Genomic DNA, 26,298 nt, shown 5'->3' on the forward strand with positions numbered 1-26,298 from the left:
TTCTCTTGGCAGTCTTGATTCCAGCTTGTGCTTCATCCAGCCTGGCATTTCGCATGATGTACTCTGCATATAAGTTCAATAAATATGGTGACAATATACAGCCTTGACAATATAATCCTTTCCCAATTTAGAACCAGTCTGTTGTTCCATGTCCAGTTCTAACTGTTGCTTCTTGACCAGCATACAGATTTCTCAGGAGGCAGGTAAGGTGGTCTGCTATTCCCATCTCTTTCAGAATTTTCCACAGTTTATTGTGATTCACACAGTCAAAGGCTTTTGCATAGTCAATAAAGCAGAAGTAGATGTTTTTCTGGAATTCTCTTGCTTTTCCTAGATCCAGTGGATCTTAGCAATTTGATCTCTGGCTCCTCTGCCTTTTCTAAATCCAGCTTGAACATCTGCAAGTTCTCAGTTCACATACTTTTGAAGCCTAGCTTGAGGGATTTTGAACTTTACCTTGCTAGCATGTGAAATGAGCGCAGTTGTCCAGTAGTTTGAACATTCTGTGGCATTGCCCTTCTTTGGGATTGCAATGAAAACGGACCTTTTCCAGTCCTATGGCCACTGCTGAGTATTCCAGATTTGCTGGCATATTGAGTGCAGCCCTTTAACAGCATCATCTTTTAGGATTTGAAATAACTCTGCTGAAATTCCATCACTTCCACTAGCCTTGTTTATAGTAATGCCTTCTAAGGCCCACATGACTTCACACTCCATGATTGTCTGGCTCTATGTGAGTGATCACACACCTATGGTTATCTGGGTCATTAAGACCTTTTTTGTACAGTTTTGTGTATTCTTGCCATCTCTTAATATCTTCTGCTTCTGGTAGGTCCCTGCTGTTTCTGTCATTTATTGTGTCCATCTTTGCATGAAATGTTCCTCGTTAACTCTGATTTTCTTGAAGAGATCTCTAGTCTTTCCCATTCTGTTGTTTTCTCTTCCTCTTTGCATTGTTCATTTAAAAAGGCTTTCTTATCTCTCCTTGCTATTCTCTGAAACTCTGCAGTCAGTTAAGTATCTACCTTTTTTGCCTTGCCTTTCGCTTCTCCTTTTTTCAGCTATTTGTAAGCCCTCTGCAGACAGCCATTTTGCCTTCTTGCATTTCTTTTTCTTTGGGATGGTTTTGGTCACCACCTCCTGTACAGTGTTAAGAACCTCCATCCATAGTTCTTGAGGCACTCTATCAGATCTAATGCCTTGAATCTGTTTGTCACTTCCACTGTATAATCATAAGGGATTTGATTAAGGCCATACCTGAATGGCCTAGTGGTTTTCCCTATTTTCTTCAACCTAAGTCTGAATTTGGCAAGAAGGGGCTCATAGTCTGAGCCACACTCAGCTTCAGGTATTCTTTGTGTTGACTGTATAGGGCTTCTCCATCTTTGACTGCAAAGAATATAATCAGTCTGATTTTTGTACTGATCATCTGGTGATGTCCATGTGTAGAGTTGTCTCTTTGTATTGTTGGAAGAGGATGTTTGGTATGACCAGTGCATTCTCTTGGCAGAACTCTGTTAGTCTTTGCCCTGCTTCATTTTGTACTCCAAGGCTAAATTTGCCTGTTCCTCCAGGTATCTCTTTTTTTTTCCCCCTCCAGGTATCTCTTGACTTCCAATTTTTGCATTCCAGTCCTCTATGGTGAAAGTGGCATCTTTTGGTGGCGGAGGGGGAGGAGGGTGGTGTTAATTGTAGGTGTTCTTGGTTTTATCCCTTTTAAAATGTAAAAATCACTTTGAACTCACAGACCACATGAATACAGGACATGGACTGTAGTTTGCCGACCCCTAATCTGTACAATAATAACATGAACCACCAACTGGGCTGCTTCCAGCTAGCATTAATCCTCAGTTGGCACTTGGGGCCCGTCTCTGTGAGGCAGAGAGGCCTCCAGCAGCAGTGGAACACTCTCAGGTGAAGAGATGCCAGTGCTGGCAGCTGGAAATTGAGCCAGCATGTCCAGAGATCAGATGAGGGGGATCAAGGGTAGGGCAGCGGCAGGCCCTGGAGAGGTGTTGGGTGGCCAGCCGTGGGCTCTGCGGGCACAGCAACGGAGAGGTGTGTGGGCTGGGAGGTGGGGAGATTCAGAGTGTACTTGTACCTGATGAGGAAACAAGTGATTTCAGCAGGAGAAGCAGGAAGTCTAGCTAGACTAGTGCATTACTCCAAATAAGAGTTGATAGCTGTTGCTCAGTCTAAGGGGAGGCCCTGGAGGTGGTGAGATGTGGCCAAGTCTGGATGTATTTTGAAGATGGAGTCTTGGGATTTTTCTGAGCACCAGGTGTGGAGTGTGAGAGAGTGCAAGCTCAGAGTGCTTGGTCTGAGCAGCTGGATGGGTGGAGCTGAGACAGGAAATTCAGGGAGGGGTTTGGAGACTTGGTTCCTTCCTTGTGCCCCTGTAAGGTCAGAGTAAGCCACGACAGAATCTGGCTTACTGAAATGAGTTTGCAGAAGCAATGTGGGGTGGTGGTAGAAACCTCCAGTTTCTATCTTTGGTCTTTTTTTTCTGACCTTGATAAAGTGAGTGCTTTTGCTTGTAAAATTGCCCGACACTTTTTTTCCAAGCATTCCTTTTGGTCTCACATTTGGTAGCCATGGATGGTGATGATTACCTTGCATTTTGTATTTCTGTAGAATCTTTTTCTTGTGCTTATATTAAAAGGAATTTATGGTCATTTTTGAAAAAAAAAAAACAAAAAACTGTAATACCAGATAGTATAGCATGATATTAAGAGAGTGGACTCTGGGCCCAGACTGCCTGTGTTCACATACTTGTTCTGTCACTTTCTTGGGGGAGATATAGCTTCTGCGTGCCTCATTGGGCTGTGGTGAGGCTTAACTGAGCAAAAAGATGGAAGGCACTTGGCACATCGCAGGTTCTCAGAGACGGAAAGAGGCAGGTTCATGGTCAATGGTAAGGACCGTTTTGGGATGAGTATGGGGCTTTTTGGTAGCTCCTAGGAGGGGAGGCCAGAGAAGGCAATGGCACCCGACTCCAGTACTCTTGCTTGGAAAATCCCATGGACGGAGGAGCCTGGTGGGCTGCAGTCCATGGGGTCGCTGTCAGACACGACTGAGTGGCTTCCCTTTCACTTTTCACTTTCATGCGTTGGAGAAGGAAATGGCAGCCCACTCCAGTGTTCTTGCCTGGAGAATCCCAGGGACGGTGGAGCCTGGTGGGCTGCCATCTATGGAGTCGCACAGAGTCGGACACGACTGAAGTGACTTAGCAGCAGCAGCAGCAGGAGAGGCCTTATTAACCTGGACTTTGGGGGGAGCGGAAGGACTTCCTGTGGAAGGAATACTGCAGCTGAGGCTTGAAACTGAGTTATCTTGAAGAAGATGGGGCAAGAGCCAGGTGCAGCGCCTCAGAAGCAGAAGGGGAGTTGTATGTGGCTCCAGGACAAAGTTGGAGAATGACCCACCGTGAGCCATTTTAAGCATTTCAAGGTCTGTGGCTGTTTCCGAATAGATTTCATCCTAAGAAAGTGGATGCTCTGGGGTGTGCTGCCCTTCTTTTTTTTTCCTGCTAGAATGTTTTGTTGTTGTTTTTGTTTAGTTGCTAAGTCACGTCCAAGTCTTTGCAATCCCATGGACTGCAGCATGCCAGGCTTTCCGGTTCTTTACTATCTCCCGGAGCTTGCCCAAGTTCATGTTCATTGAGTCAGTGGATCCTATCTAACCATCTCATCCTCTGTCACCCCGTTTGCCTCTTGTCTTCAGTCTTTCCCAGCATCAGGATCTCTTCCACTTAGTCGGCTCTTCGGATCAGGTGGCCAAAGTATTGAAGCTTCAGCATCAGTCCTTCCAGTGAATATTCAGGGTATTGATTTCCTTTAGGATTGACTGATTCAATCTCCTTGCTGAAATGTTTAAACTCCTGGAATTCACAGATGTTTTAAATATTTCACATCTTGAGAAACAGGCTGCCTTCAGTTTAGTGAGTGTGTTTTGAGCAGCTACTGTGTGGAAAGTGAATGTAGATAAATACAACATATGGCCCGCCTTCATCTCTAGTAGAGCTAGAGCTCCAGCAGCCTTACCTCTGGGCCCTGGACTCCTCTCTACACCCAGGGCTCAGCCCAGCCCTTGTGCAGAGTTTTCCCCAACAGAACCTTAGCTAAGTCCAGAGACAGCTCTTGATACCTGCTTCCAAACAGGTGAACCTTACAGCTTTTGGAAGCAGCGAGAGAAAAGCAACTCTTCACATAAAAAGAATTTTCAATAGATTAATGGCTGATAGAAACCATCAGTTTAGTTCAGTCACTCAGTCTTGTCTAACTCTTTACGACCCCATGGACTGAAGCATGTCAGGCTTCCCTGTCCATCAGCAGCTCCTGGAGCTTGCTCAGACTCATGTTCATTGAGTCGGTGATGCCATCCAAGCGTCTTATCCTCTTTCGTCCCTTCTCCTCCTGCCTTCAGTCTTTCCCAGCATCAGGGTCTTTTCCAATGAGTCAGTTCTTTGCAGCCAATGGCCAAAGTATTGGAATTTCAGCTTCAGCATCAGTCCTTCCAATGAGTATTCAGGACTGATGTCCTTTGGGATTGACTAGTTTGATCTCCTTGCAGTCCACTGGACTCTCAAGAGTCTTCTCCAGCACCATAGTTCAAAAGCATCAGTTCTTCAGCACTCAGCTTTCTTTACAGTCCAACTCTCACATCCATACATAAGTACTGGAAAAACCATAGCTTTGACTAGATGGACCTTTGTTGGCAAAGTAATGTCTCTGCTTTTTAATATGCTGTCTAGGTTGGTAGCTTTTCTTCCAAGGAGCAAGCGTGTTTTAATTTCATGGCTGCAGTCACCATCTGCAGTGATTTTGGAGCATCTCTTACTGTTTCCATTTTCTCCCCATCTATTTGCCATGACGTAATGGAACTGGATGCCATGATCTTAGCTTTTTGAATGTTGAGTTTTAAGACAGCTTTTTCACCATGGAGGCATTTAAAGTCCTGAAAGGAAAAAACTCAACCAAGAGTTCTATCTTGTGCAAAACTGTACTTTGGTAATGAAGGAGAAATTAAGGCATTTTCAGATAAACAAAAGCTGAGCAAATTTGTTACCACTGGACCTGCCCTACAGGTTGAAACCATAAGAGAAAATAAACACTAGTAAAGATGATCAGTATTGCTGTGCTTTTGGTTTGGTTTGTAATTTCTTTCTTTGTCTTTTGTGATTTAAAGGGCAAGTGTATTAAGTGTAACGTAAAAGCTGTGTTGATGAGAATAAATGTATAAAGTGTAATCTGTGGCAGTAACAGTATAAAAGGGAAAAGATGGGATGTACTGTCGGAGTGTATACTGTGGATGCTAAGCTCTCAGTCAGTTGTCTTATTTTCACGATTGCTGATCCTTTCTTCTGTCTGCTCAGATTTGCTTTTGAACTCCTCTGTAATAATACTATTCAGCCTAGATTGTTACAAGGTTTTGTTGTCTTTTTTTAATTTTTGGCTGGGCTGAGTCTTTGTTGGTGTATGTGGGCTTCTCCCTGCACTGGGTTCTCTTGTTACAGAGCGTAGGCTCTGGGGCGCATGGCTTCAGTTGTTATGGCACGTGGACTCAGCAGTTACAGCTCGCAGACTCCAGAGCGTGGGCTCAGTAGTTTTCCTGCAGCATATGGAATCTTCCTGGACCAAGGATTGAGCACGTGTCCCTTGCATTAGTGGTGGATTCTTAAGAACCACTGAACCACCAGGGAAGTCCTATAAGTTGTTAATAATAGAACTCCCAAGGTAACTACGGACTTCCCTTGTAGCTCAGCTGGTAAAGAATCCACCTGCAATGTGGGAAACCTGGGTTTGATCCCTGGGTTGGGAAGATCCCCTGGAGAAGGGAAAGGCTACCTGCTCCCGTACTCTGGCCTGGAGAATTCCATGGACTGTATAGTCCATGGGGTCCCAAAGAGTTGGACACAACTGAGTGACTTTTACTTTCAAGGTAATCACTAAGAAAATAACTTCTAAGATATATAGAACAGGAAAGTAGAAGTCAATCAAAGTGGCACACTACAAAAAATCAACCCTCTCCCTGTTTTTTTTTTTTAAAAAGCAATGGAGGAATTGACGAGCAAAAATCATTTGACAAACAAAACAAATAGCTGTACAGCATAAGTCAACCCTTCCCTGTGGGTATTCACATTAAGTATGAGTGGATCAAACTCGCCTACTAAAAGACAATTTGATTTTTAAAAGAATCTAGACTTCCCTGGTTTTTCATGGTGAAAAATCTGCCTGTCCAGATCTGTGTTTCTGTGCACACCTTTTCATGTCCATACGCAGGCTGAAAGCACCTTTTTGTTGTTGTTTTTTTTTTTTTAATGCATTGCTTACTCTGTCTTAGTGTTATGCACGTTTTGTTGGTAAAGCAAAGCATGTTTGTTTAAACTTGCATTAATTTTTAAATCAACACTGATTCTGGACAGAGCTAACCTCTCAAGCTTCAACTTAATTTATATTGATTTTTTTTGACTTCCTAATGTACAGCAACCTGTGTCTTTCTTATTATAGGCCAAAAAACAAAATGTATTCAATGTAATACTATAATATATATATTTTATATAATACTATGTAATACTATAATACAATGTAATACTATAATTTGCAATTTAATTACAATAAATTTTTGATTTCCCAAATTAATTCTTACCATTTATATAAAATTATATTTTAGGCAATTTAAAAATATTTAGAAATAGTTTTATTCTCTGATACAGGCACTGTTATACTCCCTTCAGGAAAGAAGCCTGACAGTCTGACATTTAAAAGATATATGACTGAATAGAAACCCTATGAAGTTAATGGATTTAAATTTAAACCATTTTCAAGGATTATTTTTTTGGAAAGTTTTCTTTCTTAAGGGTCTGATTAATAACTGCTAATAAAAAAATACCATTGAAAATGTATGAAAATACCATTGAAAATTCTATTGCTCTCCACACATTTGAAAAATCCAGATCCAGTTATATACAGAATTCCTACTTTATTGCTTAAAGTGCCTTGGATTACCAGTATAATCCTTTGGAGTACCTGGGACCAAGGATCTGTTGCTAGTAAAAATAATTATTAAATTATCTTTATAACATTTTACCTAATTGTTTATTATTTAGAATTCCTTCTATATGTGAGGTAAAATTTTATAAATAAAATATTTAAATAGTAAAAGAAAAGAATCTGCCTGCTAATGCAGGGGACACAGGTCCGGGAAGATCACAAATGCCGTGGGAGAATCCCACATGCCGAGGAGCAGCTAGGCCCACAAGCCACAACTGCTGAGCCTGTGAGCTGCAGCTACGAGGCCCACAGACCTAGAGCCTGTGCTCTGCAACAGCCATGAGAAGCCTGCGAATTGCAAAGGAGAGTAGCCCCCGCTCGCTGCAACTAGAGAAAGCCTGTGCGTAGCAACGAAGACCCAGTGCAACAACAAAAAAAAAGGCAGCACGGTTTGTATATTTAAGAACAGTGTCTGCGTGCTCTCTGTTTTTGCCTGTGCTGGGTCTTTGTTGCGACACCTGGGCTCTGGGCTGCGGCACACAAGCTTCTCTTCTTGTTGCAGTGCACGGGTTCTAGAGTGTGTGGGCTCAGTGGTTGTGGCCCGCAGGCTCCAGTTGTGGTGCCTGGGGAGACACTGTAGGCATCCGCTACCCTTTGGACATTAGAACACAAAGAAGTTGCAAGTAAAAGGATGGAAAATGATATTCCATGCTAAATGATACCCAAAAGAGAGCTGACGTGGCTATATTATTATCAAACAACATTAAAAAGCTTATTAGAGACCAAGAAGGAGGACACTATATATTGATGATATATTGATCATATTGATATGCTGACACTATATATATGCTTCAGTATAACAGGAGGATATAATGATTATAAACCTCTTAACACCTAACAGACTCCTAAAATATATAAAGCAAAAATGGACAGAATTGAAAAGAGAAACACACAGTCTCCGTGACAGTGGATCTCCGCTTTCAGTGATGGATACAACCAGACAGAGTCAGCAAGGAAAATGGAGGACCTGAGCAACCCTGAAACCGACGGCACTAGTACCTGTTCTTCCCAAGTGAACACGGAACATTCTCCAGGCCAGACCCTGTGTTAGATCACAAGTCTCAATAAATTTAGAAAGACTGAAATCATACAGAGGATCTGTTCCAGTGACAGTGGAATGAAACTAAAAATCGAGAAAAGAAGGAAAATTGGAAATACGTGGAAATTGTCCAGGTGGCCAATAAGCATATGAAAGATAAGCATACATTGTTTGCTGTATATTGAAACCACAGAGCTATACCAGCACCTCCTCCTTTGCTATGCTATGCTATGCTAAGTCACTTCAGTCGTGTCCGACTCTGTACGACCCCATAGACGGCAGCCCACCAGGCTCCCCCGTCCCTGGGATTCTCCAAGCAAGAACACTGGAGTGGGTTGCCATTTCTTTCTCCAATGCATGAAAGTGAAAAGTGAAAGTGAAGTCGCTCAGTCGTGTCCAACTCTTAGCGACCCCATGGACTGCAGCCTACCAGGCTCCTCCGTCCATGGGATTTTCCAAGCAAGAGTACTGGAGTGGGGTGCCATTGCCTTCTCCGCCTCCTCCTTTAAATGGTTCCAATTAATTGGACTGACAAGATCAAGAGGTGGAGCAGTTGGAACTCCCATCGCACCGCCAGCGGGAATACAAATTCAAATAAGTACTTTGGAAATCTGGTGTAATCCACAAAGCTAAACATGTGTAGGCTCCACAACCCAGCCATTTCGTTCAAGGGACATACCTTACAGAAATGAGTGCTTACATAAGAATGAGTGTATACATAAACATTTCCATTATTTCTCTTCTTAATAGTTTCAGCTGGAAACAGCCAGATGTTCCTCAACACTAGAATAGATAAATGCACTGTAATATGTTCATTTGGTGGAATAGCGCGTATGCATGAAACAGTGCGTATATATGAAACTGCATGCACCAGTGTGGATGAATCCGGTAGATGTAAGTTGAAACAGCCAGTCACAAAGGAGTACGCAGTGGAATGGGTGATTTCAGTTATATGCCAGAAGAAACAAGCAGAGCTAATTTGTGATTATAGAAATTCTGATAGCGGTTTGTGGTAGACGATGCCCTTCACTAGTGCATAACGCCACCTTCTAAGGTTCTAAAAATATTTTGTAGCTTGATCTACATAGTGGGTACACAGGTGTATGTATGTGTAAATACTCATTGCACTCACTGTATGCTTAAGATTCGTGCGTTGTATTACATAAAACTTAATTCTCAGTTAAAAAAAATTTTTTTTTGACCACGTGTGGCATGCAGAACTTCCTCGACCAGGGATTGAACCTGCATTTACTGCAGACTCCGGAAGCTCGGAGTCTTAATCATTGGCCCACCAGGGAAATTCTAAAAAAAAAAGTTTTGAAGAAATGAAGTCAGAAACAAAAGCACATCCATTTGCCAACTTTTTGATGTTAGTCCAAGCTTTTTCCTTTGCCAGTGGTGGATCCATTGTTTTCTATTCAGCCTGGTCTAGTGTAAACCATACCCTCAATGTGTTACACAAAATGTTATGGTCTGTCCTTTTAAACTGAAGCAGTTTTTGCAGCAGTCTGAATCAGGATCCTTCTGGATTTTTGGTTCCCTGGTTTTTTTCTTTTCTTTTTTCTTTTTTGGCCACACTGCCTGGCATGTGGAACTTCCCTGACCAGGGATCGAACCTGTGCCCCCGTGGAGTCTTAACTACTAGGCCACCAAGGAAGTCCTTCCCCAGTTTTTTCTTGTTGTCTTACGTGTATCCAATATGACCAGAAGTTTGTTTAGCATCTTGCCTTTATTATATTTCTAAAAATTTTCAGCCAGTAACCTATTTCATTAAGTAGTTTATGAATTGGGTTTCCTGTGACCAAAAAGGAGCTTGAAAATTCTAATTTAGAGGCTCCTGCGTTTCCTTGTAGCCCTGAAGTTTGATGAATGGTGTTTCGTACATTTGTGCAGTTCTCCTAGCACAGGAGGTGAGTGCAGCTGCAGTGATTTCCATGTCACTGTTATCTCAGCATGGATTCTACCTGCCATCATGTCCTGACTTTTCTCTCCTTTTTGTCCATTCCAGCTACCCACTGCTGAAGCTGCCCTTGCCAGGAACAGGACCTGTGGAATTCACCACTCCTGTGAAAGATTACTCGCCCCCACCTCTGACCTCTGACCACAAGCCTGGAGAGCCCAATGAGCAGCCAGAGTGGGTAGGTGCTCAGCATGTTCTGAGGAGCGCCCTGGGCTTTGGGTACGGATTGGCCGTGGCAGGGGTTCTACGTGGAGTGAGGGTGGTCACCTTCTGATGGGCGAATGCTTAACACTTGAACCACTTTATAAAGGCACTGAAAATATTTAGCTTACATTTAATAGTACATCCAGTCACACATTCCTGTTTTGAAAGGAAACACTAAATGGCATGGCAGGAAGGTGACTGTCCTGGAAAAGCTGGGTTGTGGTTGCTGTAGCTCCGGCTGGCTGGGTCTGGGTCCATACTGTGGGTACTCGGGCCAGGCAGTGCCCTGGCAAACGGACCTCTCCTCCTTGAGCCCAAGTGGTTGCGGGAACCACTGACTATCCCTGGAGAATGTTTTATCTTCCGAGTCCCATCACCATTTAATGTTAGCAGTGAGCGCTTAGCTTTTTCAAATCTGGTAGGTGCTGTTTTATCCTCACAGTGCAGTCAGGTAAAGCGTGCAGGTTCTGCTTGTTCGCCTGTTGGGCGAACTGAGCCGAGAATGGCAATGTGCCTCAGTTTCAGTTCATTTGTCATGGGGTCAGCACTGGGTTAGAACTCCAGATCTCCTGACCTGAAGCCAGCTGCTACTTTTGAATCGTGCTGTCCTCAGCCAGCTGTCTCTGAGCTGAGCATGAATGCAAAACAGGAAGAAAACCTACAGGAATGCAAAACCTCCAGGTGAGGGACTGGGCTGCGGGATGTAACCCGAGGGAACTCTGGACTCATTATTTGGAAACCTTACAGGAAATGATAAGCTCGTCCTGCTGGCTTGTACCTGCCAGCTGTGGATGACACGTTCTTCCCTCACGTGCTGGGCCCTGGTCCCATGGGTTGGTGCTGGGCTTGCTGAGTCTGTTGTTGAGGAGCAGAGCCCAGCTCAGGGCACACTGCTCCTCTTCTCCACCCTCTCTGTGCCAGTGATTGCACATTCCTTCCTGTTGCCTTTCTGGGTAATGTAGCAGCCAGGTAACTTGATGTCAGCTTTGCTCTAATATTGCTAAAGTAGAGATCTGGTTAGATAGGTGTGTGTTATGACTACACATGGTTTCAGGAGGAAGTAGAGAACACAGGCTCAGTGGTACTCAGCCACGAAGGTTAGGGTGAGCTGATGAGGCGGAAACCAGTTCATAGCTTCATGTCTCAGCTTGACACTTTGCTCATTGTGGGATCAAGCCTTTTGTCTCTTTTACTCTCTCTTAAAAAAGAAAAGTATTTATTTATGGCTCCACTGGGTCTTTATTGCAGCATGCGAGGTTCTCTCTAGTAGAGGTGCACGGGCTCAGTTGCCCAGCAGCATGTGGGGTCTTAGTTCCTCAACCAGGGATCGAAACTGCGTCCCCTGCATTGGAAGTAGAATTCGTAACCACTGGACCAGGAGGAAAGTCCCTCCATTAACCTCTTGATGGGGTTTTACCACATAATGGAGTTGATGGTTCCTGCTCACAATGGGGTAGTCTGCGTTTGTGAGTGTTTTGTGACTAGTAGAGTTCAGTGGGCCTGATGGTACAGCTAGGGGTCTATCCAAGGTCAGGGGTTCACTTGTTTGTGAGCCCTTTCCACTTCTTGATGTCCTCTTTTGGCCTGGGATGATGATAGTGTGGGGGTACAAAATAGCTTGAGGGTTTCTCTTTCTCACTGGGGTCTGCAGCCCCTGAAAGGTTGAGAAAGAAATGCAGGCCCTGGCTCAGTCACCTGGTGTCAGGCCTCTCTGTGGTCAGTTACCTCACCAGAATTGACTGTTGTAACAGTAAAGGTCAGCAATGCAGAACTTGTAAGGATTGCTTTAAGTATAAGGAACAGAAAACTCAGCCCAAACCTGGGGAAGTGAGAAGGGCATTTTGGGGTCATAGAGCTCACCCACAGGCAGGACTTACTAACCGACAGCATGGGTTAGGCCTCAGAAGGAGTCCATCCCTCAACTGTACCCGCTCCGGGTCAGCTCACTGTCCTCTCCCTAATGGGGGCTACAGCAGATTCAGCCCTGTGGGTGCCCGCTTGGCTCTGCATGGGATTACCTACCTGCTCCCACCCAAGACCCTGTGAGCAGGGAGGTGCTTTGCTGGTTGGCTTCATCACCACACTGCGGGTGAGAGACTGTTTCCAAAGGAAGATTAGGAAGTGCAGGCCCTGGGCAGCACAGCGCAAGCGCCTGCTGCTCACAGCAGGAAGCTGTGAGGTCCTTCATTCCTCATCCATTCCTTTATTATTCAGCACGTTTATTCCTTGTCTTCAGTGTGCCTGGCAGAATGATCGTGGGGACACATGGAGCCTCACTGCCCTGGAGGAGACGCACGGTGATTGGGAAGAGCACATGGAGATGTGGGTTCTTTTGTCAACAGCACACAGGAGCCAGCCCCAGGAGCTCCCAGTGGTCAGTGCTGAAAAAAAAGATACATTTTGCAGCAAAATACATACATAGCTGAGTCCGTGTGCTTGAATAACTAAGTGGAGGAGAATAGACAGATCTGAGCAAAAAATTCTGAATTTATGTGGCCGCTCTGCCTTCAGAGAGGTGGAATCTAATCCCCTTCCTTCATTGTGGGCTGCGCACAGTGACTTCCTTCCAGAGAGTGCCAAGTGGAGAGGGGAGGAGAGAGTGGCTTTCCAGCGGAAACCCTGACAGATAGCTCTCGACACAGTGTTCGGGGTCACCATCAGCAGTGGCAGATCAGGTTGATGGTATGTACCTTGATGTGTGACGAGAAGGGTGCTTTACCTCTATGTTCTTCCTCTGCAAACACTGTAATCCCAGTCTGATCACGAGAAGAACATCAGACAAATCTGTGAGGAGTGGTCTACACAGTCCTGACCAGCACTCCTCATGACTGTCAAGGTCATCAGAAAAAGAGAGTCCAAGAAACTGTCCCAGCCAAGAGAAGCCTCACAAGACAGGGCAGCTGGATATAACATGGTATCTTGGATGAGATCTCAGGAGAGAGAAAGGACATGGGGACAAGCTGAGGAAATCTGGTTTCCTTACTTTGCCTTGGTGATAGTTTCTCAGACTTGCCTTGTTCTCGATGAGCTTGACAGTTTCGAGGAGTGTTCCTCAAGCGGGGATTTGTTTCTATCTCTCTAGACTAGTCTCAGCTTGTGGGGTTTTAGAAGGAAGACTGCAGAGGTCAGGTGTCATTCTTTTCACATCTGTCAGCCTCTAAAGTATTTTTTTTTTAATTTCTGTAAAGTTTAGTCTTTGTGCTCTGAAGTTCTTGGCACCATCAGGGGTTTTCTTGTGGTTTTTTGTTTTTAGTCTTTTTTACAGAAATATGAAACATCTAGTTGTTTTCTTTTTTGAGAACTGTATTTATTTCTGGTTGTGCTGCATCTCCATCGCTGTGAGTGGGCTTCTCTAGTTGCCTCGAGTGGAGGCTGCCTTTTAGGCGCAGTGTGCGGGCTTCTCATTGTGGTGACTTCTCTTGTGGAGCACAAGCCCGAGAGTGCTCAGGTTTTGGTAGTCGTGCCTCTCGGGCTCAGTAGTTGAGGCGCACGGGCTTCGTTGCCTCGCAGCATCTGGAATCTTCCTGGACCAGGGTTTGAACCCATGTCTCCTGCATTGGCAGGTGAATTCCTAACTACTGGACCATCAGGGAGGTCCTTAGTTGTGGTTTTAAATTTGCATTTTTCAGATGAATATTGTTGAGGTCTTGTTGTATTTGCACATCTTCCTTTGTGAAGTGTTTCAGTATTTTGCTCATTTTGAGCTGAGTTGTGTGGATTTTTTTTAATATGCAAAGCTATTCAAAGAAGTATATTGATAATGGAAAAAGTGCAATAATCTAGATATCCTTATATAGAGAAATAACTAAATTATACTACACCCATAAACTTGAATGTACCCATTAAATAGATTTTTAAGCTCAACAAAGTAGATTAAGTAGGAAAAGCCGAAGATAAAACAGTATGTGTACTATACCAACCATTTAAAAAATACATGCATAGAAAAAGTATTAATTGCTTAATCATGTCCAACTCTGTGACCCCATGGACTGTAGCCTGCCAGACTCCTCTGTCCATTGAGTTCTCCAGGCAAGAATTCTGGAATGGGTTGCCATTTCCTGCTGCAGGGGATCTTCCCAACCCAGGGATCAAAACCAGGTCTCCTGCATTGCAACCAGGGAAGCCCTGGTGCATGGGAAAAAAACTAGTATCAAATCCATTAAAATGCAAACAACACTTACTTTTAGGTTGTGTATTACAATAGACTTGCATTGCTTTTACAAAAAGAAAAAAAAAGAGATAAATTTTCAAAAAGATTAAACGCTAGCACTTTCTCTAACAAACTTTCCCTGTTTCTTGTTTAATGTATCTTAGAAAGGAGTTTGTACCAAGAGAATAGTTTATCATTCTTCTTAACATGTTAAACATGGACAGGTACAGGTTTTCAGGGATATGTAATTGTAACTGGCATTTTTGCCTCTTAAGTGATTTTCCCTCCCCTTAGGAAAAGTTTATATTTAGAATTGTTGCAGGAGAACTGTGATGTCCCTATTCTTCCCACGTGAAGCTTATAAGCCTTTACTTTTTAAAAATGTATTTTTAATTGGAGGATAAATTGCTTTACAGTGTTGTGTGGGTTTCTGCCATAATGTTAGTCACTCAGTTGTGTCTGACTCTGTGCGACCCCATGGACTGTAGCCTGCCAGGCTCCTCTGTCCATGGGATTCTCCAGGAAAGAATACTGGAGTGGGTTGCCATTCCTTTCTCCAGGGGATCTTCCCAACCCAGGGATCGAACCCTGGTCTTCTGCATTACAGGCAGATTCTTTACCATCCAAGCCACCTGGGAAGCCCATACATCAGCTTTCTGCCATACATCAGCATGAATCAGCCATAGGCAGGCATATGTCCCCTCCCTCATGAACTTCCCTCCCAGCCCCCACCCCATCCCACCCCTCTAGGTTGTTAGGGAGCACTGTTGAGCTCCCTGTATATATACAGGGACTTCCCACTAGCTGTCTGTTTTACATACGGTAATGTTTCAGTGCTCTCTCTCAATTCGCCCCACCTTCACCTTCCCCCGTTGTGTCCTTAAGTCTGTTCTCTGTGTCTGCATCTCTGTTGTTGTTCAGTTGCCGAGACATGTCTGACCCTTTGTGACCCCATGGACTGCAGCACGCCAGGCTTCCCTGACCCATACCATCTCCCAGGGTTTCCCCAAGTTCATGTTTATTGAATCGGTGATGCCACCCAATCATCTCCCCCTCTGTCCTCCCCTTCTCCTTGTGCCCTCAGTCTTTCCCAGGATCAGGGTCTTTCCCACTGAGTCAGCTCTTTGCATCAGGTGGCCAAAGTATTGGAGCTTCAGCATCAGTTCTTCCAATGAAGGATCGATTTCCTTTAAGACTGACTGGTTTGATTTTCTTGCTGTCCAAGGGACGCTCAAGAGTCTTTAGTACCACAGTTCGAAGGCATCAGTTCTTCTGTGCTTTGCCTTCCTTATGGTCCAGCTCTCACATCCATACATGGCTACTGGAAAGACCGTAGCCTTGACTAGATGGACCTTTGTTGGCGAAGTGATGTCTTTCCTTTTAAACACACTGTCCAGGTTTGCCATAACTTTCCTGCCAAGAAGCTGTCATCTTCTAATTTCATGGCTGCAGTCACCATCCACAGTGATTTTAGAGCCCAAGAAGAGGAAATGTGTCCCTGCTTCCACCTTTTCCCCTTCTATTTGCCATGAAGTCATAGCACCAGATGCCATGACATTCGTTTTTTTAATATTGAGTTTTAAGCCAACTTTTTTCACTTTCCTTTTTCACCCTTATCAAAAGGCTCTTTATAGTTCCTGTTTGCTTTCTGCCATTAAAGTAGTATCATCTCCATACCTGAGTTGGTTGATATTTCTCCCAGCAATCTTGATTCCAGCTTGTAACTCATTCAGCCTGGCTTTTTGAATGATGTGCTCTGTGTACAGTTTAAATAAACAGGTTGACAGTAAACAGCCCTGTCATATCCTTTCTCAGTCTTGAACCAGTAAGTTGTTCCATACAAGGTTCTGACTGTAGCTTCTTGACCCGCATAAGATTTCTCAGGAGACAGGTAAGATAGTCTGGTATTCTCATCTCTTTAAGAGTTTTCCACAGTTTGTTATGATCCACGCAGTCAAAGGCTTTAGGGTAGTCAGTGCTGCTGCTGCTAGGTCACTTCAGTTGTGTCCGACTCTGTGCGACCCCATAGACAGCAGCCCATCAGGCTCCCCGTCCCTGGGATTCTCCAGGCAAGAGTACTGAAATTGGGTTGCCATTTCCTTCTCCAATGCATGAAAGTGAAAAGTGAAAGTGAAGTCGCTCAGTCTCTCCTACTCCTAGTGACCCCATGGACTGCAGCCCACCAGGCTCCTCCATCCATGGAATTTTTCAGGCAAGAGTACTGGAGTGGGGTGCCATGTAGTTAGTGAAACAGAGGTAAATGTTTTTCTGGAATTCCCTTGCTTTCTCTATGATCCAGAGAATGTTGGCAATTTGATCTCTGGTTCCTCAGCCTTTCTAAACCCAGCTTACAAATCTGGAAGTTCTCATTTCACATAATGCTGAAGCCTACCTTGAAGGATTTTGAGCATTGCCTTGCTAGCACGGGAGATGAGGGTGTGACTAGTAAGATACTTGACTCGTCTCCCGTGCATCTCTGTTGCTGCCCTACAGACAGGTTCACCTGTACCATTTTTCTAGATTCTGTATATATGCATTGCTATGTGATACTTGTTTTTCTCTTTCTGACTTCACTCTGAATAACAGGCCCTAGATTGACCCACCTCGCTGGAACTGACTCGGATCTGTTCCTTTGTGTGGCTGAGTGATACCCATTGCATATGTGTGCCCCAAGGTCTGTGTTCGCTCACCTGTCAGTGGGCATCTAGGTTGCTTCCAAGTCCTGGCTGTTGTAAACAGTGCTGCAGTGAGCATTGGGGTACACGTGTCGTTCTCAATTATGGTGTTTTCAGAGTGTATGGCCAGTAGTGGGATTTTGGGTCATATGGTAGTTTTATGCTTAGTTTTAAAGAAAAGCTCCACACTGTTCTCCACAGTGTCTATGTCAGTTTACATTGCCATCAGCAGTGCAAGAAGTTTCCCTTTTCTCCACATCCTCTCCAGCATTTATTGTTTGTAGATATTTTGATGATGGCCTATAGTTCCTTTGCTGTGCAGAAGCTTTTAAGTTTAGTTAGATCCCATTTATTTTTGTTTTTATTTCCATCATTCTAGGACATGGGTCATAGAAGATCTTGCTATGATTTATGTCAAAGAGTGTTCTGCCTAAGTTTTCCTCTTAAGGGTTTTATAGTTTCTGGTGTTACATTTAGGTCTGAAATCCGTTTTGAGTTTATCTTTGTGTGTGGCATTAGGAAGTGTTATAGTTTCATCCTCTTACGGGTGGCTCTCCAGTTTTCCCAACACCACTTACTGAAGAGACTGTCTTTTCTCCTTTGTATATTCTTGCCTCCTTTGTCAAAGATAAGGTACCCGTAGGTGTGTGGGTGATGGATTTCTTTTACTGAGTTATAATTCTTTCTGTGTGCTGGAGGTGTCTCTCTGTGTAGCCCTCTTCTCCCCTTTTACTGACGTGTTCCCGCACTGGGATGGAGGCTGCACCCTGCGGTTGGGCCTCGTGCGTGTCTGTCCTCCAGAAAGGACTCTAATCAACTCTGCCGGCATCTTGTGCCCTGGGTTAGGCCTGGCGTGTGTTGGAGTCACTGATCACCCCCATGTGGGGGTGCGGGGAGGTCAGTTCCCACTGGGAGGAGGGGTGTTTTTACCAGGGCAAAGCAGAAAGGTGAAGACTTCCCGTTTCTCAGCTGTGTGACCTTGGGCAGCTTATGTAACGACTCTGTACCTTAGTTTCCACATTTGTAAAATGGGGATAATAGTTACACCTGCATTTCAGTTGTCACAGGATGAAGTGAAAGGATGCAAATTCAGGTCGGTGTCTGGCCCATCGCTGGCATCTGTAAATGAGTCTGGCTGTCACCACTGTCCTTGCTTACATCTGGCCAGGGCGGAGGGCCGGGCGGAGGTTCCTGTGCTCAGAGGTTCTAAGTGCACTGGGCGTGTTCTCCGTGTCTGTCACCAAGAGACCGAAGTCTGAAGTGAGGCTTTCTTCTTGGAGCTTGATAGGTGATCAGGTAGTTGGGACCAAGTTAAATCCTGGGCTCTGGAGTTTAAATGAATCCCCTCAGCAGTGGGAAGCTGAGCCCTTAGAGGCAGCGACTTGGTGTGAGAGTGGTGGTAAGATGGTCAGTCTTAGAGAAACCTGGAGATGGGGATGATGGTGCCTAGGAGGAGGGTGAGGGGGCCAGAGAGGGGAAGGGGGCTTCATTTTATAGGGATCGCAAGGCTACCTGTAAGAGCTTTAGGACATAATGATACACTAGATGGAACTGGCGTGCATCGGGCTACATGCCTTACTGGCTGGTTGCTTGTGTTGTGTTGTTTGGTCCGCACAGTGATCTGCCGAGCTCTGAGGGTCTGTCCCCGTTTCCCTCAAGTCTGGGACTGAGGCTTGGAAAGCGTAGAGACCCTTGTCCAAGGCACGCAGCTGGGGGTGGAGCTAGAATGTGAAGCCCAGCATGGCCCCTGCGCCTCCCCCCACAGCCATTCCCCGCCTGTCCAGGGCTGGGGAACAAGGAGCAGGAGCCCTGTCCTCAAGGAGCTGAGCGCTGGGAGTGCTGTCAGGGGCCCCTGGGTATGTCAGCGCACAGGCAAAGGGCCTGGAGCTCTAGGATGTTTTCTCTGAAAGTGAAGGATGGATTGTGTGTGTGTGTGTGTGCGTGTGTTTAAACAAGCTTTTTTTTTTTTAATTTATTTTTGGCTGTGCTGTATCTTTGTTGCTGCGCTGGCTTTTCTCCAGTTGCCGTGCGCAGGCCTCTCATTGCAGTCGCCTCTCTTGGTGCGGAGCTAGGGTGTGCGGGTTTCAGCACCCTAGGGCTCCCGGGCTATAGAGCACAGGCTAAACAGACATGGTTCACGGGCTTAACTGCTCCACAACACGTGGGATCTTCTCAGACCAGGGATCAAACCTGTGTCCATTGATGGGCGAATTCTTTACCACTGGACCACCAGGGAGGCCCCGGGATTGTGTTTAAAGCAACAACAAGCCTGAGATGTCCTGCTCTGGCCTGGCCCTGCTAGACTGGATCACCATGGGAACCTGGGCCTCATGCCAGGCCCTGCCTGCCGGTCCGCCTGGGTGCCTGGGCTTCCAGGCCAGCCCTGCAGTGTGGGCAGTGGCGGCCTAAGCCTGAATGCGAGGTTTCCGAGGAGCCCAGGTCAGGGCTCTCATGCTGAGACGGTGGCAGCTGAGACCCCGCGGGCCCTAGGACCTCAGCTCCCCTCCGGCACTGCTGTGCTGGGCCTTTGCTTCTGCTCCCTGTTCTCCATGGGATCCACATGGGTCAGAACCACCCCGGCATGTAGGACTCACAGATTGGGAATTGGGCAGCCCCGGGCTTGACTCCTGCCTGTGCTGCTGTGTGGCCTTGGGCATACTCTTGCTATCTCTCTGAGATAACAAGATTTTCTTATCTGGGTCCTCTAGCTCAGGGTCCCTTACTATGAAGGCTGCGGTTGTCTCAGAGCCTGCATCCACATCAGACAGTGAGGGAAGCACGCCCCCTGCAGGCTGTGGGCTGGGGCCTCTGGTCCCTCACTGGGTATTGGCTGGAAGTCCCCTCAGTTCCGTGCCTTGTGGACCTTTTTGGAGCGTCTCACAATTCGGCTGACATCACCAGAGTGGTGGCTGTAAGGACGGGGCCAAGGAAGAGTCAGTATGTTTTTTCCTTCCATTTAAAACAAATTGTGGCAGCAAAAGCACCAAGTCCTACCCCCTGGCCCACCAGGGAATTCCCTCTCTTAACTATTTAAGCGTACCGTTCAGTGGTATTAAGTGCATTCACATTGTACAACCATTACCACCATCCTTCTCTATAATGCTTCATCTCACAAAACAGAAACCCTGCACCAGTCAAACAATAACGCTGTACTCACCCTTCTCCAACCCCTGATAACCATCTTTCCGCTCTCTGACACTCTGGATTTGACTCCTTCAGGCGCCTCATACCAGTGGACTCAGGTGGTGTTTGCCTTTTTGTGCTTGGTTTATTTCACTTAGCATAATGGCCTTAAGAGTAGTAGTCTTTTGTAGCCCAATCTCAGAAATAAAGAGCTCATCATTTTGCTATATTCTGTTTTTCAGAAGCAAGTCACCAGGTCCAGCCCACTCTCCAGCGGAATTATGCTTGAGCGTGAGCATGAGGAAGTGGGGCTTACTGGGGGCCGCGTTAGAAGCCCCATCTGTGAGGGCCCCTCCCTCTGTTCCCAGAGGCACCTGGACTCCACTGGCCCTTAGGCACTCTCCATCACCCATTTAGGATACCTTGTGTCGTCTGTTTCCGTGTCGTAGGCTTCCATGTCTGTGTCTTACTCGAGTTTCAGGCGGGGATTATGGTAAGGCCCAGCAGTAAGTGGTAGGTCCTGCCCACCTCTTCTGCTCCCACGTTCGTGCCTGCCAGCTACCAGCATCCGCATCTCATTTGTCAAAGATATCTGGCACGGAAGGCCTGAGGTGCTGGAGAATTCACATCCCCTAGGAGCTGCCCTTATCCTGTAACTGTAGGAGGAGTTGGTGTGTAACCTCAGCCATCATCCTTTATGTGGGGTAACTCAGCTAAACCATCATCCACAAGGGTCACTTGCTCAGCAGCCCACCCTTGGTGGTGGCCTTCCTTGCCCTGCCCTGTCCCTGCTCCCCTGCCCGTGTTCACACCACCTCCTGAGGACACCATGTGTCCAGGGTGTGCTGCTGGGGGAACCCCAACCGAGACAGTGAGTGGGACAGTGAATGAATGACGAGAGTTAGGCTCCTGCCTGTTAGGTAAACCACTGTAAGAGAGTTGGGATGCCTGGAAGAGGGGAGTTGAGGGCACATACACTGGACGATGAGTTTGATACAGACATGCTAAACTGACCCAAGATCCTGAAAGAGCTGGGCGGATGTGGGATAGCCGCTTGGAGAGTTCAGCTGGAAGTCGGGAAGGCGAGTGAGGGCCGGCCTGCAGACGGAGGGCCAGGCGAAGCGCACGGCTGTGCGTGGGCTCTCCTCTCTGTGGTTTTGCCTGGTGAGCCTCACCTGCTGAGGAGTGGGAGCAGATGAGCAGGGGGGTTTACCTGAGCAGATGGAAGGTCAAAGGAGAGAGAGGCGTGCGGGGCCGAGGGGGTTCAGATTCTGTGCAGTCTGAAAGCCGTGGATCCTCTCCCCTAACAATGACGAGGTTATGATAGTAGAGACACTTCTGAGAAGAAATGTGAGTTGGTCAGGGTGCTTACAGAACTCCTGGGGCCATCCCAAGAGCCCTGATGGAGAGCTCTGGTTCTGAAGTACATTCTTTGTTACTCTGCTGAAATGGAGGCCTGGTGGGGTCTGGGTTTGGACTGGAGGGCCAGGGAGCAGTCCTGCTTGGAAACTGAAGCTTCAGTTGGGCCCCGGGTTGAGGGGTGGAGGAGGTGGTCTCTGCGGTCACAGCCTCGTGCCCACTGGGAACAGTCTGGCGGCTCTACCGGGCCAGCTGTCCCTGGGTGCCATGCCATGTCCTTCGCGGAGATGCTGGAGGGTGCTAACCCCAGTGTCGCTCTCCCTTTGGAGCTGCGAGCTGGGTCGAGTCGAGGAGCTCAGGTGGCGTCCGTTCTGTGCAGGTCCCTCTGCACCTCCTGACATCGTCTGCCAGGTCTGGTCTGTGCAGAAGGCTAAGCTGGTGAGGCTTCTATCCCCAGCGCCTGTCAGAAATGCACATTTCACCAAGGCTCAGGTGGTGCCTGGGGTGCTTTGTATGATCAGTATCTTGGCCCGTGCTTATGCTGGAGCACCGCGTTGTTGCTGGTGGATGGCATGCTCTCCTCACACCCGCCCTTCAGAGTTCCTGACGGCCGCACAGGTGTCAGGACGTCCCCCCATCCCCAACCAGGCCCAGCTCCCTCCAGCCGGCACCTCACAGCACCCCAGGGCTGCAGGCTGGCCTTCCCTGTCTCCGGGTAGATGATGGTCTAACTTTAGTGTTCCCTGGAGCGCTGCGTTGTAAGGTCGCCCTTCCCTCTGAGACAGTCAGGGCTTTTCTTCGTCACCTGGTTAAAACCCAGACAGTTCAGTCAGGCGTCATCCCGGCCCCCTCATTGCCCTGTGATTTCCATTACTCCCATCAGGACACCCCTGTGCTGTCTGAGCTGCCCCTGCCCCCTCCTGCCCCCCGCCTCCTGACCACCCCTCCCGCCCCCCCACTACCCCCTCCTCACCGCCTCACCTCCCCTCCCACCCGCCCACTACCCCTCCCACCTCACAGCCCCCACGCAGCTCCTCCCGGCCATAACCCTGCCGCGGCCAGTCCAGTCTTGTTTTGGGGCTGCTTCTCGACATGTCCACCGCTGGGAGTCGTTCCTTGCCTGTTATGTGTGTGTCACTTTGTCACTTAAGTGCCTTTAAGGATATATGGCAGGTTCTGGTGAGGGGAGTGTGGTGTTTCAGTGAGATCTGGGTAGGAATCCTCACATCCTGCTCAAGTCCGGAGACCTGGAGTCACTTTGCGTCTCATAGGAGAGTCGTGCTGGCCAGTGAGAGGACACGCCACACCTGTGCTCGCTTACATGTCCATGGACACTTAGTCTCTGCTTGCACTGTGTGTGTGCACACGCGTCCTAGTGATGCTGCAGTGTGAACGTCATTATCCCCATGTCACGCTGAAGAAACTGAAATCCAGAGACGTCAAAGTTATTTCCAAGGCCACACACTTCGGAGAGCAGAGATTTAAGACTGGGTCTGCTGAGCTCAAAATCCACTGACCTGCAAGTGGCAAGACCAGGGTCAGCACGGTGGGTTCTGCCCTTGGGGAGCTTGTGGCCTCTTGGCAGGTCCTCAGGCGTTTGGCGTCAAGGGCTGGGTGATACAGGTCTTGTGCAGGCTTTGAGGGTCACTCTGCCTGTTGTGAACTCTCACCTCTCATTGTTGTGTGAAAGCAGAACAGTGTGGAATGGGGTGGCTGTGGCTCTGTTCCAGGAAAACTTTCTTTAGTAAAACAGGTGCCAGACTCAGTTAATGGCCTGTGGTCACTGTCCTGTTGAGAAATAGGTAGGAAAGTGGTTTATTCAGTGGTGAGAAGGCCCTTGTGAACGTCTTCATTATTTAAAAAAAAATTTTTTTTGGTCACCCCACGCAGCATGTGGGATCTTAGTTCCCTGACCAGGGGTGGAATCCACACCCCTTGCGGTGGAAGGACAGAGTCTTTTTTTTTTAAATACTTATTTTGCTGTGCCAGGTCTGAATGGTGGCACGCGGGATCTTCCATCTTTGTGGGTATGCAGGATCTTTACTTGTGGCATGTGGGATCCATTTCCTGACCAGGGATCCAGCCCGAGTCCCCGGCTGTGGAAGCTCAGAGTCTTAACCACTGGGCTGCCATGGGAGTCCCTGGGCGTCTTCGTGTTTGAAGGGCTGTACGGTGTTGCCCATACTGGGTGCTCAGCCAGTCCTTGCCCAGGACCGGCCGTGCTTCTCCCTCTTGTGCTGAGCTATCTTGCTGGTGGTGGTTCAGTCACTCAGTCGTGTCCGACTCTTTGCAACCCCATGGACTGTAGCCCGCCTGGCTCCTCTGTCCATGGGACTTTCCCAGCATGAGTACTGACCTTTCTACCATCCCCCATCTCTTCCGCAGTACGTGGGGGCCCCGGTGGCTTATATCCAGCAGATATTTGTGAAATCTTCCGTGTCTCCCTGGCACAAGAACCTCCTAGCAGTAGATGTGTTCCGCTCACCTCTGTCGAGGGCATTCCAGCTGGTGGAGGAGATTCGGAACCACGTGCTGAAAGACAGGTATCCATGCCAGGCCCCAGCCTCCCCGACCCAGCTCCACACCTAAGGTGGGGCACAGCCCTCAGCATAAATCTACCGAGCTGGCTAGCTCTGCGAGACTAAGAGGGTGGGTGAGCTCGCTTCGCCTTTCTCAGGGGCGAAAGTCCACACAGCTGCTGGGTCCACTGCAGCTGTGTTCCCCTCAGACCTGTGCCGAGAGCCCTGAGCGTCGTCCCCAGGCCTCACACAGACAGATCCACTGGGCTGACCCTGGGACAGGCTCTCCGAGACCCGGTTGACTGGTGGCCCTGAGGGCTCACTGCCCAGAGCTTGTGAGATGCGAGTGTGATGGTGGCCAAGCTGACGAGAAGCCAGCTGTGCCCAGAGGTCCCCTCCTGGAGTCCCAGCCCACCAGTGCTTCTCTGGGGCGTGCTGCCCTGCAGGCTGCCTCAGTGCTAGTTGAGGTTAGCTGAGGGCTTGGGCCACACACAGCCCCTGGTTTTCATCCTGCCTCCTCTGCCTGCCGAACTGCAGGGGTTCTAGTGAGGGAGCTGTGCTCACTCCCAAGCATGCCTCTCCTCGGAGGGGCTGGGCTTTGGGGCTCCACGTGCACTTGGAAGGTCAGGCTGCCTCCCCGTGTGGTGGCTGAGCCCCTGGAAGAACTTCCCCGGCTGCCCTTGTCCTCGGCCCTTTGAGACACCAGGCACCTGGGAGCTTCACGCGCGGGGCTGTGTGGGGCCGGCAGACTCGGCAGCGCCTCGTCCTGTCCCCCGCACAGCTCCGGGACCAGGAGCCTGGAGGACGTGTGCCTGCAGGTGACTGACCTGCTGCCAGGCCTCAGGAAGCTCCGCAACCTCCTGCCCGAGCATGGATGCCTGCTGCTCTCCCCCGGGAACTTCTGGCAGAATGACAGGGAGCGCTTCCACGCAGATCCCGACATCATCAGGACCATCCACCAGCACGAGCCCAAAACCCTGCAGACCTCGGCCACACTCAAAGGTGCCCGGGCAGTCCCTTGAGAGCCATCGGGGGCCTGTCAGTCACCACATCCTCTTTGGAGGCTGCTCTGGCAGATCTGGGGTTGCCCTGAGTTTCTCAGGGTTGGGTAGAAAGGGGTCCTTGGTATCTCTACGTAGCTGCCGGTCCTTTGTCAGCACCTGTTGCCCTCTGTCTGCAGACCTGCTGTTTGGCGTCCCTGGGAAGTACAGCGGGGTGAGCCTGTACACCAGGAAGCGGCTGGTCTCATACACCATCACCCTGGTCTTCCAGCACTACCACGCCAAGTAAGGCTGGCCTGCGGCACAGCAGGCAGCTTTTCCATTTGGAGTGTCCACAGTGCCCCCGGGAGCTTGGAGTTCTCAGGCCTTCTGCTGAAATGTTCATGTCCCTCAGGGTGCTGTCTGCTCACGCTTGAGGGGGGCCACCTGACAGCTGACTAAGAACAATGGGGAAGGCAGGCCTGGCAAGCTCAGGGTCCTGGTGCCCCCATGGTCTCTCTGGAGCCTTGGGTGGGGGTCCCCAGCTGGTGACTGCCAAGCCCCATGTGACTTGGGAGAGCGCAGCAGACAGTTCTCCAAGGGGCGAGGGCACGGAGGGGGCCCCCGATGGGCTGTTCTGGGCCTGTGGCAGTCAGAGCGCAGTGATAGGTTGGGAGTGGGGTCCTCAGGGGCGTTCTGAGACAGCTGGGCCAACCCCCTCAAGACTGGAGGGAAGGTTAGACACCGCGAGGAGGGAATCCCCAGCTGACCTTCTTCAGGGATTGCCTTTGTCCCCCGGACAGAGAGGGACAGGCCATCTCCCACCCCCCACCCAGGTTCCTGGGCAGCCTGCGGGCCCGCCTGATGCTCCTGCACCCCAGCCCCAACTGCAGCCTCAGAGCAGAGAGCCTGGTCCATGTGCACTTCAAGGAGGAGATTGGCATCGCTGAGCTCATCCCCCTGGTGACCACCTACATCATCCTGTTCGCCTACATCTACTTCTCCACACGTAGGTCCACAGCACAGAGGCCAGGGCTTTCTCCCAGCTAATTGGGGCGTTTCCAGATCACTCCTTCCCTGCCTCTTCAGGGGCCCGGGCAGAGATGTAGAATGTGCCAGCTGGTCACCGAAGCTGGGGCTTCATCCCCCAGCGGGGCCTGAGGGGCTTGGGTAGGTCCAGGGTTCCTCCCACTACTCACAGAGTCCCTTCCTGGGAAGGTTTTCAAGGACACTGTGC

The 26,298-nt window shown here is 48.4% G+C and overlaps 1 protein-coding gene across 3 annotated transcripts in view; it reads left to right on the forward strand.

The window, feature by feature from the left end:
- The window catches only part of SCAP (SREBF chaperone), a 99,810-nt gene that overhangs the window by 62,488 nt on the left and 11,024 nt on the right, over nucleotides 1–26,298 (forward strand). For all 3 annotated transcript variants that reach the window (NM_001101889.1, XM_059879557.1, XM_059879558.1), the window contains 5 exon segments: nucleotides 10,100–10,229; nucleotides 23,948–24,105; nucleotides 24,863–25,083; nucleotides 25,262–25,367; nucleotides 25,898–26,070. In NM_001101889.1, coding sequence (NP_001095359.1) covers nucleotides 10,100–10,229; nucleotides 23,948–24,105; nucleotides 24,863–25,083; nucleotides 25,262–25,367; nucleotides 25,898–26,070 — 788 coding nt within the window.

This window comes from Bos taurus, chromosome 22, assembly GCF_002263795.3.
Source record: "Bos taurus isolate L1 Dominette 01449 registration number 42190680 breed Hereford chromosome 22, ARS-UCD2.0, whole genome shotgun sequence".
In the NCBI taxonomy this organism is placed as follows: Eukaryota; Metazoa; Chordata; class Mammalia; order Artiodactyla; family Bovidae; genus Bos; species Bos taurus.